Source organism: Cydia fagiglandana, chromosome 13, assembly GCF_963556715.1.
Source record: "Cydia fagiglandana chromosome 13, ilCydFagi1.1, whole genome shotgun sequence".
Lineage (NCBI taxonomy): Eukaryota > Metazoa > Arthropoda > Insecta > Lepidoptera > Tortricidae > Cydia > Cydia fagiglandana.
This window is the reverse complement of record NC_085944.1, coordinates 13,166,921-13,185,634: the sequence shown is the minus strand read 5'-3', so window position 1 is coordinate 13,185,634 and position 18,714 is coordinate 13,166,921. Positions and strand designations below refer to the sequence as shown.

Below are 18,714 nucleotides of genomic sequence, written 5' to 3'. Positions count from 1 at the left end.
GTAGCAAAAAGTCGTCGTCGCAGGCAGGTGCCGGCGGATGCGAGCATGCAGAGCCGAACGACGACTTTTTCGCTCTTATTGCGCAGAGATAAAGCTTTTTACTATCGGATTTTGCCGATTCCGCGTCGACATATGTGGGGGAACCCTTACGCTTCGTAAGCGTACTGTACGATGTACACTGAGGAGCAATTTCATACGATGGCGACGGCTGCTTCCTGGAATCTCACTGCTTCAGAGGACAGGGTATTTATCTTCACACCGTTTAAGGATATCCGCAACTTCGCCGTACTGGCGGGCGAGCGGATTAACGGAAAATAGTGTGAGTGCCACTGACTCACGCAGAGGCAGATTTTACCTACAAATTTCACTCCATGCACCGCGACATTGCGGGCGGCCTAACCTAGAAAGTTTAAACTGTGAAGCGTCTAAAAAACTCATCTCGCAAGGGTCTACGCATCGTTTTTAGGGTTCCGTACCCAAAGGGTAAAAACGGGACCCTATTACTAAGACTCTACTGTCCGTCCGTCCGTCTGTCACCAGGCTGTATCTCACGAACCGTGATAGCTAGACAGTTGAAATTTTCACAGATGATGTATTTCTGTTGCCGCTATAACAACAAATACTAAAAACAGAATAAAATAAAGATTTAAGTGGGCCCATACAACAAACGTGATTTTTGACCGAAGTTAAGCAACGTCGGGCGGGGTCAGTACTTGGATGGGTGACCGTTTTTTTTGCTTTTTTTTGCATTATGGTACGGAACCCTTCGTGCGCGAGTCCGACTCGCACTTGCCCGGTTTTTTTATGGAAAGCATCACGTGATCGCCTGTCGTGTCATAGAAAAGTAGGCGCTGGAAGCTCCGGCCCGGACACGACCCGGTCTACCGTGAGTCATCCTTAAAGCTGATGCTATAATATGACAGCATTTTGTAATGCATAAGAGTAGTACAGCGGTGCTTACTGGTGAACTGTATTTTATTTCTGAGAAAATTTAAAGCAAATCGCTTGCACACATACCGGGAAATAATATTTTTTGTATGTTTCATAACTTTCATAATTCATTTAAACAATCTGCCGTATTCGAACTTCAAGATATTCACAAGAGACGACACGTACTAGATCCATTCTAGATACGTTATAGTTTAGATATCAACTAGTTCTCTTTTGCAGCGCAATACGGGCAACCAATGTCACTTTTAAGATAGAGTAAGATATTTATTAGATGTGAATTGGATCTCTAAGTCATATCCTGTGGAAATCGTTCAAGAGTATCTCCAGAATCGCGCAAATGTCAAATTTGACAGGTTAGATCTTAAACATATCGTTATCGTATCTTGGTGGTGTCTAAAAGATATCTAATAGATGTGTATTAAGTGAATCGGGCCCAATAACTATAAAACATAAGTAACTGACAAATACTCACAATCAGAATGTTGATACCAGATGATACTCTGCATCAATATTCCTCACTAAAGACATCCGCACAAAAAACAACAGAGCCAATAGGGCCGATTTACTATGGAAATCCTACTTTGGCCTTTCTATGAAACTATCAAGTTGTGGTTACACATAAATCTAAATATTCCGACAATTTTGCGAAGGATTGACCACAAGCCCGACTCGGATGATAGTTACGGAGTTATGTTCTGCCTGACCAAGCATAACTTATGCAACTGCTATTGGTAAAATTCATTGAGTTCACGTAATAAATTCTAAATTCAAACTGGTTTCAACTGGTTCAAACTAAAAGGCCTACCTGTTACGCATTTAGTTGCGTTTTCAGAGTACATAAAAATACCTAATACGGCTGAAACAAAAGTGGCAATGCCTTCTTTATTCATTCAAAACGAATACACTTGCATGAAAAACCATTTTTAGGGTTCCGTACCTCAAAAGGAAAAAACGGAACCCTTATAGGATCACTCGTGCGTCTGTCTGTCCGTCCGTCTGTCACAGCCAATTTGCTCCGAAACTACTGGACCAATTAAGTTGAAATTTGGTACGTATATGTAAGTCTGTGACCCAAAGACGAATATGTAACGTCAACAAATGAATTTTAAAGACAAGGGCTACTTTTGGGGGGTAAAAGATAAAATTTAAAAACAAAGTTTTGCAAACCATATCGTGTTACATATCAAACGAAAGAGCTTATTGTGAGAATCTCAAGTATATTTTTTTTATAAATTTACGATAAAAAGTTTAGAAGTTATCCAAGAAAATAGACAAAAAATGACCATTCCCCCCCCTCTATCTCCGAAACTTCAGGGTCTAAAATTCTGAAAAAAATACACAAAATAGTCCTTTATCTAAAGATGACAGGAAAACCTATTAGGAATCTACAGTCAAGTGTGAGTCGGATTTAAGAACAAAAATGCGGTTTAGGTTTTTTAGGGACACAGCCGCAATGGTTTAAGTGAAACGTGATGTAGACAGCTATTGCGAAAGCCCTAGGCCGATATCCGCATAAGGCCGAAGGCCCGAAGTGTCCTGAAGAGGCGTGCAATGGCGACTCACGTTGAAGCTAACTTCAAGCGTGAGTCGGAATGACGACAAAAAATGCGACTATAGTTAGACCGTAAAAAGTCTGCAGCGATTTTGATAGCCCACGCAGTGCAAGTGTCATATTAAACGTCAAACTTCTATGAAATTATGGCGTATTAATAACACTTACACTGCGTGGGCTATCAAATCCGCTGCAGACTTTTATCGGTGTGACTATAGGCTGTATCTGGCACACAGCCGCATTGGTACAAGTTTAGTACTGATTGATTAGGTTACAATTGTTATGTGTTTTAAAAAGCACTATACTGGGTGGCCAAAAAATTAACTAAGTGTATTCCCGTTGCCAACGTGCAATCCCGAAATTGCGAGGAAAAATTTGGCTGTTTCATAAATTTTGGCTGGTCCGTTTTCTATGGGAGGATACATTTTTTTATCGCGATTTCGGGGTTGGTCCCATAGTAAAAGTTGTAAAGCTCAGTATAATCCGAAAACCTCCCCGGCTGCGGGAATGCACTTATTTTTTGGCTTTGGTGTAGGTATTATCTCTCTTCGGCCTTCGCTTTTAAAACACTTGCGAAAGTTGTAGGAAGTGCGACCCGTCCGACGCTCCGAGATATCAGCCCTACGCGGAGCTCGGTCTTCAGTCTTCGCATTTGGACACTTGTACTGTTGTTCGGCATTTAATCTTCCTATCTAAGCTACTTTGCATATTTGCAGAGATATAAGCCATCACGCCAGAAAACTTCATTTTACATCTGGTTTTTGATTGACCCATTCGGGTTTTTCAAGACGTTTCACTCACGTCACGTTTCATGTACAAAAAAAATGTTGAAAATTGTGTGATGTACGGAACCCTTGAAACGCGAGTTCGAACTCGCACTTGACCAGTTTTTGTTATTATTTTGTATCATAATATTTATATGAATACATTATACTTATTTACGCATTCTGGAAGCTTGTTGTTTCATAATGGGTTGTTATTTTTCCATCATCCATGGCATGGTATCCATGGATTCATTCCATAATATATGCAGTTCACGAAGCGAACCCCAGTGTGCGAAATGAGAGCATCCTAAATCCTAAGTAAAACTAGAGGGGTGTTTGATGTAATAATAAAGCGATACGGGTAAAATTAAATTGATATTTTAGTTAATTAAATTTTAAAGGAAATCAACCCATAATGTAGGTACACTATAATGAAGCCCACTGATAAAGCGATACGGGTCAAATTAAATTGATAATTTAATTAAATTTTCAAGGAAAGCAACCCATACTTACACGTGAAATTTCATGGTAACTAGGCAACCTAGACTCATTACCTAGTAAATCTGTTAACTCAGAGAACCCTCTTAATTAAGGCCCTATAAATTTAATAGTCTCTCATTTTAGCTCGCCCTTTGGTGAACAAATAAAAAATATCGATTAGGAGCTGATTATACAAAAAATTTTAGGTGATGCTGGGGCAGTCTAGCAGGAAATAGTATTCTACAGGGGATAAAAAATCGTCTATTTTAAATCTATTTATTCAATGTTCAATTTACAAATAAATAGTACATTAGTTACCTAACTATTTACATTTAAAATCATAAGCTAAATTTATTATTACCACCCTTATTGACAGGAGAAAAATCATAAAACGCTCAAAAATATGTACGGGCCATAATGGAATCCAGACAAAAGGGGTCTTTGGTGTGGTTGGTTGGATAGTGACCACGGTTTTAGGAGTTTTGAGGGTAGTCCTCAAAAAACTTAGGATAGCCATTTTAAATAGTTTGTAGCTTAATTTTAAAACTATGCTAAATATGTCGCAGGCCATGTCATGGGCGTATTAATTGACATTGTATAAATAGAGGTATTTTCCGGGATTGAGGAAATAAAACATTTGGTTACATTATCGGCATCCTACCAATAGTTGACGTATTAACATAATGAAAACGCAGCAGTGATTTTTCTATACCTAAGAATAGGGCGCTCTAGTTTGTTAGTGTATTGTTATAATTGGGTAAGTACCTAATTTGCGGTAACCGAGATCACTATAGTTGTCTAGTATGGCTGTTAAAACTAAAAATTTCAACATTATCTTTTATTTGATGTCGTGTACATCTCGTTCGCACCAATTTATACCTATCAATAACAGATTTAAAAGGATTTTAAGGTACAACTTTAATAAAATTCTAGCATTTGTCATTTTGATGACTTCCTTAAATGTGACTAGTATGAATAGGAATATGAAATCATTGATTACAATTAGTGATTACTATTTTATAACGATAAAGGTACTCGGTTGCGTTAATAAAAAATCTGTCTATACTCGTAATTATTAGCATTTAAATCTCTTTTTAAAAACAAGCTGTACATTACATTCATTGGTTCACATCTATCTGAATTTTTTGTTCATTCAATATCTAGAAATGGAAAATACCAAATTGGAAAGCAAAACGTAATATGGTGTTGTGCATTTCATAACACAACAATGTGTGATATGCCAGTTCTGAGCGCCTAAAGCCACTAAATTGCAATTTAGATTATTGTCCAGATATACCATTGTCCCATCCACGAAGGCGCGCCAAAAACGTGGCGTTGGTAATCATCTCTTGTAACGTAGCCAAATGACAAAATTTGCTGTACAGTATGTCTATTATGACTTCAATATATTACATACATTTGGAATTATAATCTTTTCAATAAAGAGCGCAATGTCACCAGCATTCTTAAAGCTGTCGTTCAAACCAAGAGTTACTTTTGTTTTATAGAAACATAGATCCAGTACTTCAATTTTTAACACACTGAAAAATTTAAAACATGGTTCCAAAAATGTAATGTCAATGCGGCCAAATCCGTTAGCTTTTAGCTGCTGATACTAAAAGCATGCGCTAATTTTTTTCATTGAATTAAACAATAGTGTACTTTGCTAGAAAAAGGCGATAATGTGTATTGTATTTAAAAAATTTTCGATGGATTTGACCACATAGACCTTAGGTAACAGTAGGTATTAATTCATTTAGCCATATGGCACACAAATCTTGTACTACTTTGTACTATTGTGGCTCTAAACTTAGGATTATTAATTATTGTAAAATTTCGCCTTCACATTTTTTATGAAAGTTTGTTAGCGGAAAATATTAAACTAAGTAATTATTTACAGTAACTGTTATTATTACCTATAATGTAATGATATATTTATGAAACAAGTATTTGCAGTATGTGAAGAAAAAATTATTTGTGAAATATACTGACGTTATTTAGTAAAATAATATTCAGATATATTTGGTTTTAAAATATTATTGTCACTTTTTGCGTATAGATATTTTTGAACTATTGGTTCTCACATTCAATTAAACAACATGACTAGCTAGCACAGCTAACAAATAAGTTAACATTAACACAACTCTACATTTCTAAAACTTCTCTTCTCCGTAGTTTGAACTGCTATTCTTTTTCCCTGGTTTGACTTCTTTAGTTTTCACTCCCTCTTCTGTAAAAAAAACACGAGTTTAATAAAGAGTGTTACTCGTATAAGTAATGTTGTTTTTCTTTGTGTTAATTGTGTTGGTTCCTCTAGGTGTTGTTTTTTCATTAAGACATAATCATATATCAGATATAACTAGCGAATGCTCCCGGTACTGAGTTTGTATGGCGAGAATCGGGAATTACCGGTTCCGGTACCGTGTTTGTATAGAAAACCGGCGCCGGGAGCACTCCCTAGATATAACATTTATATTTTTTTAAGTTTCAAATATAAAATTGTTATGTGGAGAGATACGATTTAAACCGGAGCCACTGGATCGGATTCAGTAAACTGTATCAATATACAAAAGTTTATAAGGTATTTACACGTAAAATGGTTTACATTAATAATGCATTCAATAAAAACCTACTACATATTTGGAAATATGTTATAAGAAATTGTGAACTTACCCAAACTATTATTTTCAGTAATAGGTTCATTCCATGGTTGAACGTTGCCAGACATGAAGAGGACATAAAACATATTACTGAGGAAGTAGAAACCAATCGATATGAAGAATACCTTCCGCCATTCTGAAGCGCTTGCCTAAAAAATAATAAAATATGGTATTACCCATATATTTCCCAAACGCACTTAATCGAAAAAAAAATTCAATAATTTCAAATGGAAATGTTTTATCGACCAAGTATCAAACACATTATAACAATAATACATTTACCTCATCTTTGACCACAGCTGAGACACTAAGAGGCGCCAGAATGGAGAAAATGTTTCCAACGCCATTTGTTATACCCATCAAGGTACTAGCAAAGTTCGGTGATATATCAATATGTGTGATCTGGAAAACAATAGAAATATATTAACAACTAGTCTTATTAAACTTTGAGAAGTACAGGTCAGTGAGAATAATGAAGCTGAAAAGGATACACATTTTTTTGAAAGTTGACCAGATGCAATAATTACAATATTATTATCCTTACTAAGAAACCGACGTAGTGAGCTCCGTTTAATCCAACAGTGAAAGTCAGAATTACAACCGCCAGTGTCAAGTGTCCTGGCGGAAGATAGGAGAGGATCAGCAATGCCGCTGCAGGCCCCCAGAATGCTAAAAAATAAACATTTATCCATAAGAGATACATTAGTTTTGAAAGTTTTGCTTTCAATGTTACAAAATTTTTCGAATAAAATTTCGGGGTTCATCCATTTGCTTTAAAGTTTATTGTATCTAGTAGTAGATTGCATCGGCATACCAGCAGGTGAGATTGTTGTCATAGACTTACCTTTTTCCAATAACAAAAGTACATAATCAAGTGTAGTAATATTAACTTTGAATTAATCATACCAATTGTATTAAAGATTTTTCGTGTAGTGGAAACTGAACAAATGTTTCTGTTGATAAGGAAGTCCGCCGACCAGCTGAAGATGAAACTGAGGATGTACATCGCAACATAGGGAAGTGCAGACAAGATTCCATTCTGAAAATCAAAAATTTCAAAGATTTTAGAAGATCATATAGATTAGCGTAAGAATAATTTATACTGTAATTTATCATTATGAAATAAATAAACTAAACTAAACTATTTTGGCATTTGTACTAACAATAATCCACTTGAATAATTAATCAACAAAAACTAAACTTTCACGAAATATTTTTTTTAAACTGATACATAGACCAGGTATTAAAGAAAACTTACGCTTTTAATGTCGACCCCAAGAACCTTAGCCATGTAGGAAGGCATTTCAGTAAGGAGCGTCCAGAAGCCAAGACTCTGTCCGCTGTGAGCGAGCAGGATAGCCCAGAAGGGAAGTGAGCTCCAAATGCTCTTCCACGGGGTCACCATTTTCTAAAAAAAATATCATGTTAAAACTTATTCCTTTATACGACTATTTATAAATTTTATAATACTGTTATATCTGTATCTTTAAATCTAAATTTGACAGCAGAATCCTGAAAATGCGTGCACATAATAATGATTACTTATTCGTATCAATAATATTTTTAAAAGTTCAAAAATCAACACCAGCAATCGCATGCTGCCAGGAATCTTGATAATTTTAGAAGTCTTAAAAAATGTAATTTGTAACAATTATTCAATAAAAACATTTAAGAAATACATAGCAGATGTATGAAACTAAAACCCGTTCTGAGCCTAGCCGGGTCCAAAGGTCCCGTCCCTATCACACTAGCAGTGTTAGTAGTGTTACCCTGCTGTATGGCGATGGAGACCTGTTGAAAAAGCCATGACTCAATATGGGGGTCTTTCCCTTTCTCTCTTGCCAAGCTCATCATCTTAAAAAAGTACGACCATAATTTTACCTTGGCTTCACTAATGTCGGCCGAAGCAGTATTTGTCTCAATATACTTTCTCTCCTCCTTCGAAATCCATCGGCTCATACCCGGAGTGGAGGCTCCGAAGATGATCCACAAAAGAGACCAGCCCAGGCAGGTGATGCCCGTTACGTAGTAAACAGAAGGCCAGCCCCACTTGCTTGCTGAGAGCACTCCGGCTGACATCATCTCGATTATAGTGCCTAGTTGTGCTCCTGAAAAAAAAATGGTAGGTTAAAGCTGATTAGCCATTCTTTTGTGAATAAAATAAATGTGCCGAAAACCAAAAATGCGCTGCGGTCACTATCGGCCCGATTCGAACTATAAGATACGTCAGTTAATAGATCTAGAAACGATATGGATTAAATATGTCAGTGTCAAATGTAACGTTCCTTCAAAAAAATGTTACTTTTGACACTGACACATCTAATCCATATCGTTTCTAGATCAGAAAAAACAACAAAATGCAGTCAGCTACAATACGTCAGGATCTTTGAAGATCTTGCATTGTGAGTCTTTTTTCAGGAAACACTTTTTTTAACTCCTAAAACGATATTTCGACCTAAAATATTTACTTATGTATAAGAATCATGGACTGGACTCTCTGTTGGATGATGATGATTAGTATGGATTGCATGTTTTTGCGTTAGTATCATTTCCAACTTAATTTGACTAAGTATCATCAATTGAACGGATTTAATTAAGTAATTAACCTAATTAATATTTGATAAATTTAATGAATCCGCTTTCAATTAGAAATACCTATTGTAACAACATTTTTTTAAAGCCTCATAGGCATTAATATATTTCGTTTCTAATATAAGGCCATCTAGCGTTGAGCGTTGGTAATACTGGTTTTAATACTTGCATTGATCAAGAGAGGGCGTGAGTAGCCCGCTATTGGATTTTTCTTAAATAAAATGTTTACTCCTATTAATTTACAGAAATTAAAATCTTATTAAATATTTTACAACTTTCTTCTTTCCTTTTTGGAAATTATTATTAAGTATCTTTTCTTATTGAAACGAGTTTTGGAAGCTGTATTTACATCGTGCGCTCAACGAAACGCAGCGGTGGAAGCCTCTGTGGTTTGATCTGTCAGCTGTCATTTTTTATTTCGGATGTGATGGAGTAGGATGTCGATCCGTTTTCTTCAAAGGCCAGTGAGCCATATTGTTTAAATCGCGGCTTAAACCGCTTAATCGTAAGTATTTTTCTTGATCTACGTATCAAATTGTTCGAGACGTGTTCAGTGCTTATTGTTTTATTACTTATTTTCAGGGAGAATATTATGTTCCTCGTACCATAACCTCTGAAGGCCCCATGCATCGACATGAAAGCACGGACTTACAAGCCGGCTTCTTTTCTGCATTGGGTAAGTTGCTCAACCGTTCTGGTGAATTTTAACTCTCGTCGAGAATCGGCAAAGCCACATACTTATTGTTTTTTAGGGCTTTCAAGAAAGGGTATTTCAGAAAGAGGTTTATTTAAGAAGAGGTTTTCGTTTACCCCTTCAGTCCCCTAGTTAGTCAAGGGCGTCGGCATGGGCGAGGATGTGCTCCAGACCGCGCTGAGCTGGTGCTTCCTTGGCGGCTTAACTAGCATGGACGTTCGGAGGCGGCGGCTGCGGCACCGGGGTGGTTGAGCTCACCACCACGAATCTGCAGGGCTCGTTTCTCATTCCTTATCTAACTGGAGGTCAGACGGTTTTTTATTATTTTATAAAGGCGCCCAATATTCAAATATTTTTACCCCTAGTTACCAAGGTCTTCCAGCCTATTGAAACACAGACTCACCCCCTGTGCTCTAAAATTAATACCTATTTATTTAAGTTACGACTGAGCTAGCTATTATTATAATATTACCTTAAATGTCTTGTCGGAATGGTAAATATACTTGTTAATACAAATTTCTTTATTATTTTATTTTTATACCACTATAGGGCTTCCCGAACCGTTACAGTGGCGGCCCTACGTGTGGCTCTAGTGTGTTCAAGCTGGAAGACCATTATCTTTTTATTATTTACTTTTGTAGTTAAAGCGGTTAAGCACCGTGTGTTGTGTATAATGGAGGTTATAAAGCAATAGCCATCCTTGTATTCTTACAATTACTTATTAATTTACCTTAGTGTTGCGGTACTGTGTAATTAAATCTAAATATTTTATTTGTACTTTTGAGGGTGTTTTATGAATCTTAAGTTTGTAGTCATGAAGGTAGTAAGTTAAATAATTTCAAGTAGAAAGTTATGAACAGGTGTTACAAGTATTTCTGTACCTATTTTAGTGTACATTTATCCTCATTGGTATGGTTGGCAAAATAATTGTTAAAATATTAGTTAAAAAATAATTAATTAATTTAGAATGTTTTGTTGTAGGAGGTTTCTTGTGTATTAAAAGTACAGTCAGTTGGAATTATTTACCCTTGCTTAGTGAGTTACCAAATATAATTATTCAGTTTTATTTTTTAATGGCTAAAAGTGCTGACCATACCTATTTTATTCCTTTACCGAAGTGAAGTGTAAGCAAGTTATACCTAAATTTTCTTTCAAATAGTACCGCAAACTTATCTATTCTTTTTATACTTAATAGTTGAAGATGAATTGGTCTTTTTGATGTGAACGAGGTACAGTCAGCAGTTTATTTTTTTTATAATGTTGTACTAAATTTATTACTGTTTGTTCCGGAAGGTGGTTAATTTAAAATTAAATAATATTACTTACTATAGATGTGTAGGAGAATAATTAAGTACAGTCAGTCACATATTTGGTGCTGTTTTTACCTTAAATATATTAATACTAACTTAATGATAGTGAATTGCGGTTTTGTAAATGGTAGCACAAGATATTCATATTAAATATGTAGTACTTTTGGAACCTTAACACAGTAAGTTAAACATGTGAAGAGCATACAGGGTGATTCTAAAAAAAAAAATTTTACATCCATTTAAGTTTTGAATAACTGGTTGACCTCTTAGTTCTTTAATCGTTTAACTTAGTCCAACGTGCGCATTTAACAATAACCGGGTTCATTTCTTTGAGGTTTGTCTTTATTGTTGAATCTTATTGTAGTTGTTACGACGGGAGTTATGTTAATTACCTACTTTTCCTTATCTATTATCTCGACTTAAATCGAGTTTTTCCTTATTGTTGTTACTTTAGATGGAGTAAATATTTACTTATTAGTTAACTATCGGTGATTGCGCGTTTTTTTTTTGTTGATGTTCGGTAGGAGTTTTTATTTATGTGTTTCGTGCAGGTGTTTATCTACATAGTGTCCGGAAGGGAAAATTACCTTTCGACCACGCGTACTTATTACCTTTCGATCGTGTCTGAGCAAACGTAACTCAGGCACGTGGTTTGTTTGTTGTTGGTGGGCGAAGAGGACGATTTAAAGACTCTTCGTGTGTTTTACCGGGGTGCTGGCGCTTTAAACCAGCATTCCAATCGGCACTGGCTGGTCGGGTTTTGGCGGATTTTAAACCGTCAAGCTCTTAATAGCAGTGCCATCTTCTCTGTTAACGCTTTGCGGTATGACTTAAATCATATGCGTGAACGTTAATGTTGATGTTAGGGGGTTGTTATGTGGTACACGCCTTAAAGCGTTGTCCGTAAACATCGGATTTTTGTGTGTCAGACTGACAGACTTGCATTGCCTGAAATGGAGCCTGTACAGTCGAGTTCATTGTGTCTCGTGTTGTTTCGAACGTTACCGTCTGCTTGTCGTTCAGACACAGCTGGTCAACGTATCATTGTTGTTGTGTTATTGTCTGATTACCGCGTTCAGACCTGTGACGTCTGACAGTCACGGCCTGATATGCGCGCTGTATATATATTTAAATTAGTTGTAGTACAGTCACCGATCTTAGTTATAATTAATTTCACTTGGCTATATGCCGTCTTCCGCTATATCACTTGGACGCATAACCCGCGGCCTGGGCCGTTCGTTATGTCACCAAGAAATATATGCGATTCGATGTTTTGTAGTATTGTAGCTTAGAGCTCGACTTGCAAACGTCGTGTTTATTATAAAGTAAGTATAGTTTAGTGCGTGGGTTCGATTTGGGTGGTTGTTTTTTTTATTTAATTTTTTTTATTTTGTGCGGGGTAACTGTTGTTTACATTCTGCGGATGGATGTTTGGAGCTGGAGACCAGCTCAAAATTTTGCCTACGTCAAAATTTTATTCGGGGAGGGATGTACTGTAACAACATTTTTTTAAAGCCTCATAGGCATTAATATATTTCGTTTCTAATATAAGGCCATCTAGCGTTGAGCGTTGGTAATACTGGTTTTAATACTTGCATTGATCAAGAGAGGGCGTGAGTAGCCCGCTATTGGATTTTTCTTAAATAAAATGTTTACTCCTATTAATTTACAGAAATTAAAATCTTATTAAATATTTTACAACTTTCTTCTTTCCTTTTTGGAAATTATTATTAAGTATCTTTTCTTATTGAAACGAGTTTTGGAAGCTGTATTTACATCGTGCGCTCAACGAAACGCAGCGGTGGAAGCCTCTGTGGTTTGATCTGTCAGCTGTCATTTTTTATTTCGGATGTGATGGAGTAGGATGTCGATCCGTTTTCTTCAAAGGCCAGTGAGCCATATTGTTTAAATCGCGGCTTAAACCGCTTAATCGTAAGTATTTTTCTTGATCTACGTATCAAATTGTTCGAGACGTGTTCAGTGCTTATTGTTTTATTACTTATTTTCAGGGAGAATATTATGTTCCTCGTACCATAACCTCTGAAGGCCCCATGCATCGACATGAAAGCACGGACTTACAAGCCGGCTTCTTTTCTGCATTGGGTAAGTTGCTCAACCGTTCTGGTGAATTTTAACTCTCGTCGAGAATCGGCAAAGCCACATACTTATTGTTTTTTAAATTATTTCCAGGGCCTTCAGGCAGGGCTTCAGGCAGGGCTTTCAAGAAAGGGTATTTCAGAAAGAGGTTTATTTAAGAAGAGGTTTTCGTTTACCCCTTCAGTCCCCTAGTTAGTCAAGGGCGTCGGCATGGGCGAGGATGTGCTCCAGACCGCGCTGAGCTGGTGCTTCCTTGGCGGCTTAACTAGCATGGACGTTCGGAGGCGGCGGCTGCGGCACCGGGGTGGTTGAGCTCACCACCACGAATCTGCAGGGCTCGTTTCTCATTCCTTATCTAACTGGAGGTCAGACGGTTTTTTATTATTTTATAAAGGCGCCCAATATTCAAATATTTTTACCCCTAGTTACCAAGGTCTTCCAGCCTATTGAAACACAGACTCACCCCCTGTGCTCTAAAATTAATACCTATTTATTTAAGTTACGACTGAGCTAGCTATTATTATAATATTACCTTAAATGTCTTGTCGGAATGGTAAATATACTTGTTAATACAAATTTCTTTATTATTTTATTTTTATACCACTATAGGGCTCCCCGAACCGTTACACTATGGAATACGCATAGAAGCAACTCTATAGTCTTGGAATTTAATAATTTCTCTAATTATATTATCATACATTCGCAAGTTACCTGCATATACTATGGTCCCCATACGACTTCTTTCAGAAACTGGTGACCATTGGCCGAGCAAACCGTGAAGACTTGGATACAGCAGACCCTGAGTCAGACCCATAAGAATACGGCAACCGCAGACCGCTATCCACCCACCCTGAAAAAAAAAACAACGTGTTGCATTCCGGGAGTGCCGGCAGATGTGAAAACTCAATGACATTGTAACAGATTTTCGATCGGGTCACGTGTCCGTCTTACGAATCTTACGGTCACGTGACCTGTCGCGAGTTTAACATTTTTTAGCCATCACAAAAAGTGCACAGCGCCGCTAAAGAAGTTTTCACTTTAAAAAAAACTGAGCTTGAAAGTGGGATTAATGATACTTAATGGAAATGTTCCTTTCCTGGAAATATTTCTAAGGGAAATATATCTGAATGATAACTATTTTCCTAGTAACTTTCCCCCAGCATTCCAAGCAAATCGTTTAATTTATATTCAACATGCACCTATAAATAATTGATGGAGCTCCTGAATCTCTTTACCAACCAAACAGAGACGTAATCTGTTGTTAGTAATCGTTTTTACGAACACGAATAGTAGACACGATAACAATACCTATTAACTTTTCAAACTAGAGCTCCACCTTGTGTAAATAAATTCGCCAATTTTCGAGACACTAGATCAGCCATTCTCAAAGTGTGTTCCGCGGAACCCTAGGGTTCCGCAAAGCCTCTGTTGGGGTTCCGCGAAAATATACTTGTAATAATAAGAAAAAAACCAGCTCTTCTATAGGTATATTAGGTATATCTGGTCCACAGTGATGGACGAAAATTTTTTATTTGGGGTTCCGTCAAATATTTCGCTTGCCGAAAGGGTTCCGTCTCCAAAAAAGTTTGAGAACCGCTGCACTAGATACTTTCGATAGCATTTTAACTCTAGAAGTTAGGATAAATTTAATTTAAGTATACTATTGTCAACATTTGTGCCCTGAAACTTGGACAAAGGTCTGGTAATGGGCCATCACTAGTTTGGACCCAGTAAAAACCGATTTTTTTGCAAAATAAAACAGCAACTTTAATTGCCGATGATTTTTTAATTTACCTGATCATCACTTTTTGAGCAATTCATGCTAGAAAATATATTACTAACCTACAGAAGCAGTTCTAAAGTTCTTTGGCCAAGTTTGTTTGTTATATTTATCAAAATATAAACCTAAATTTTGGTCAAAAAAGTCAATGGAAACGACGCCGCCGCAAAATATAATACTATCTTATTATATACAATTATATCCAACAACAAGCACTAATCTCCTAGAAATGTCGCCAGCTTATAAACTGTGATAGACCTCTTCCAATTCATCTCGGGAATGTTGGAAAAAGCAACGAATAATTTGTATCTCGAAAAATATTTGTCAACTACAATTGAAACTTATTCCCTTGACTGAAGAGTCAAATTTGAAATGTTTTCATTGATTTTCAAATACAGCCGGCGGCAAAATGGTTTTAGTACATTTCTTTTGGACGGGTTTCTTTTAACAAATTACTGTCATTTGTTTTCGCCCGCAAGTTTAGTCAAGATTGATTCGGTGATTACTCCTTTATTCAATGTTGTCTTGGATACAAGCAATTAATGAGTAATTAATTACTTAGGATACATTTTAATCATGTTCATCATCATCACCAGCATATTTACACCCCACTGCTGGGAAATGAGTCTCCAATTGAATTTTGGATTTCAGAAACCGCTAAGAATTTTCTTCACTGTATGTATTGTACTCGTATTAATAGGTACTTACCTATATTATCTTACATTTTCGCCAGGAATACGCGTTGGCCATGACAAACGGATGAAAGAATGAAAAGATGATTCACGTCAGACCGGGCCGTGTCCGGGCCGAAGCTTCCAGAGCTTCGTTTTCTATGGAAAGCGCCACGTTAACACCGTCAGCCGTCATAGAAAATGACGTAGGACGCCCCGGCCCGGGCACGGCCGGTCTATAGTAGACCCAAACCAAACGGACGACCGGGGTCGTAAATCTTCTCATTCACGCTCGCATGGTTGAAGGTGGAGTGAGAGAGATGGAGATATAATCCCAGTCGTCCGTTTGGTTTGGGTCTACTATAGACTGAGGCCGGTCTAGTATGAGTCATCCTTTAAGCATAATGTCGGATTATTCAAACCCATCCCGTATAATGAGGAACATCATTAAGCGCACCAGCTGGCTCTCCTAACTTAACAATGTTGCTATGAGCATGAGTTTAGCTTGATTTAATACCTTTTGAGCAGCATACGGCACGAACAGATTTACTAGACCGTTGGACAGCATCGCAGTCAGAATGAGGTTCTTGCCACCGAACCTCCCGGCTATCATGCCCGCCGGAATCTGCAGCACTATGTAGCCCCAGAAGAATGATGACAGGATCAGGTCTTGGATGCTGCGCTCCCACTCGAACACCTAGGAAAAGTCAGGGTTTACTTTTAATTATAGCCATAGTTTATATTTAATTCACACAAAGAATTTTATACACTGAAAATAATACACCGGAAGAATGAATGTGAATCTGAGGAAAGGAAAACCGAGGAAAAGGTGGATGGATTGTGAGAGAGATGTTATAAAACGAACGCAAGTGAATGATGAGATGACGGGCGACAGAGAGGTGTGGCAGAGAAAAACATGCTGCACCAACCCCAAATTAATGGGAGAATGGCGAGAGAATGATGGTATTTAACACACTCAAAGAAAACCTGTTTTCACTCGCTATCTGAGGAAAGTTTGTTTCCTTTATGTACTTATTCCTGTTTTCGAACCGTCTGATACACGTGTTCTTCATTTGACCTTTTGTCATAAATTTTCGTCGAAATTTCAATCTCGAATTTTTGTAATATATTTTGCTTGTTACTCGATACCTATTTACTGTGCAAACACCATAACAAATTATATTTTGCGGAAATTTGAACATGTATCTTTAATATTTTAAATTGCTTTAGTTTTAATATCTGTTTCAGATTATATTTAATATGTTTATTTATTAAGGAAAATACAAGGTTCTAAAAGGGTGGTTATTAATTACTTTGCACCTTGACTTAAGTACATTGTTAACGTTTAACTTCGGGCAGGATTGAATTGAAATATAGAAAGTTTATGTAAATCTCTGGAATAATGAGGTAGGTTCCTGAATTAGTACAAAACTGGCTTCTAATATGAGGATTAATTTGTTTAGTTTTGAGATATAACTAACTATGTTGGGAGGGAGAGGGACAAAGAGATTGAATAATGCATAATAGTACGTACGAGTATATTATACGATCTAAAGGTCCATTATAATACGTCTACCTGCGGCTGTGGCCAGATACCGTGGAAAAAGTTGGTATTTAATTTTTTTTTTTCTCTAGCCTACTTTGGTGTCCCACTGCTGGGCAAAGTTATTTAATCATTAATGTCAGGTTTTTTAAAAGCACCAACTGTGGCGCCAACCCGCTAGATCTGACCTTGACATCTGTCAAACAGTATGAAAATATCGTCACGTGATCCCTACACATTGTTATCGTTTGATTTTCATTTTGTTTCGTTTCATACCCAATACTTTTACTCACTGGGTACCCATAGTCGTTGGAACTGGTCATGGCCACGATGGCCATGCTCATGCTAACTCGTGTGGCGTAGGCGACAGTTGTGGACAGAAACAGCAGAAGAACCATGACGTGACGCATTCCGAACATCGCATCTGAAAAAAAATGTGATTGAATCAGTCAATTCTGAAATGAATGTTAAAAACTACTTCTCAAAAACTTAAAGATGTTCAAGAGCACCCTAAACCGGCGAGCGTGTATGAGGAATGTTATGAAAGTGAAGGAAGCGAAAGAGGTATGTCAAAATCGTACGTAGCAACTGGAAGTCCGTGGTCTCTGCTTAACCCTCCGGGCAATAGGCGTGATTATATGTATGTATGTATGTATTAAAAATGTTATTTGGTACTTAAGTGCTATATTAAACTAAGACGAGGCTGTATCGCGTAAGCTTAAATTTGCACATGAATAAATATAAACTAAGTAATATAATTTATCTGAATTTTCAGTCCGCTGAGTTGTAAAAAAGGAACAGTCAGAATCTCAAATACCTACCTAAGTTGCTGGTTATTAAATTATAGTTTGCGTCAACAAGCGACCACTTTTGAAATAACAGTAAGTACCATTCGATAAACATCGTTGTAAGCTTTTTTAGTTGTGTTTAAGTAGTTTTCTTTTAGTGATTGTGACGATGTCCGATTTTATAAATCTTCCCAAATATGATTAGTAACGAAAAGAAATTCTGCAAAAATGCACATATTCGCATTTTTTTTACTTGATAGTTCGATATAAGTTCCTCATGTCTATTCTTTACTCGTCTCTCCGGCAAATCTCGGGTAGATAAGATAACAAGGAAAAGCTTTTTAATAACTTTCATGTATACGTGGGTTAAATGTAATACTAATCCAAACGGTGCGTAGGTACTCGCGTCTATTCCAATTTAGCTTACTACTGCATTAGAGATATTACTTGACCTTTATCATGATAATGCATACCTTAGATTAAACAGTATGTTACATTGAGGACATAAAGGGCCCGATTCAGATTTCGAAATAGACATCTATTAGATATCTTTTAGACATCACCAAGATACGATAACGATATGTTTAAGATCTAACCTGTCAAATTTGACATTTGCGCGATTCTGGAGATACTTTTGAACGATTTCCACAGGATATGACTTAGAGATCCAATTCACATCTAATAGATATCTTACTCTAACTAACGTAAAAGTGACATTGGTTGCCCGAATTGCGTTGCAAAAGAGAACTAGTTGATATCTAAACTATAACGTATCTAGAATGGATCTAGTACGTTTCGTCTCTTGTGAATATCTTGAAGTTCGACAGCAGAA

The 18,714-nt window shown here is 36.9% G+C and overlaps 1 protein-coding gene across 1 annotated transcript in view; it reads right to left on the bottom strand.

The window, feature by feature from the left end:
- Nucleotides 1-4,009: 4,009 nt before the first annotated feature.
- Nucleotides 4,010-18,714, bottom strand: part of LOC134670306 (putative inorganic phosphate cotransporter) — a 40,720-nt gene continuing 26,015 nt past the window's right edge. The window contains exons 2-11 of the mRNA XM_063528056.1: nt 17,388-17,518; nt 16,069-16,248; nt 13,812-13,950; nt 8,289-8,515; nt 7,666-7,815; nt 7,314-7,446; nt 6,952-7,076; nt 6,690-6,809; nt 6,421-6,556; nt 4,010-5,977 (exon numbers count right to left, since the gene is read on the bottom strand). Of these exons, the coding sequence (XP_063384126.1) occupies nt 5,901-5,977; nt 6,421-6,556; nt 6,690-6,809; nt 6,952-7,076; nt 7,314-7,446; nt 7,666-7,815; nt 8,289-8,515; nt 13,812-13,950; nt 16,069-16,248; nt 17,388-17,518 (1,418 nt within the window). The 3' untranslated portion in view covers nt 4,010-5,900. The remainder of the gene's footprint in view (nt 5,978-6,420; nt 6,557-6,689; nt 6,810-6,951; nt 7,077-7,313; nt 7,447-7,665; nt 7,816-8,288; nt 8,516-13,811; nt 13,951-16,068; nt 16,249-17,387; nt 17,519-18,714) is intronic.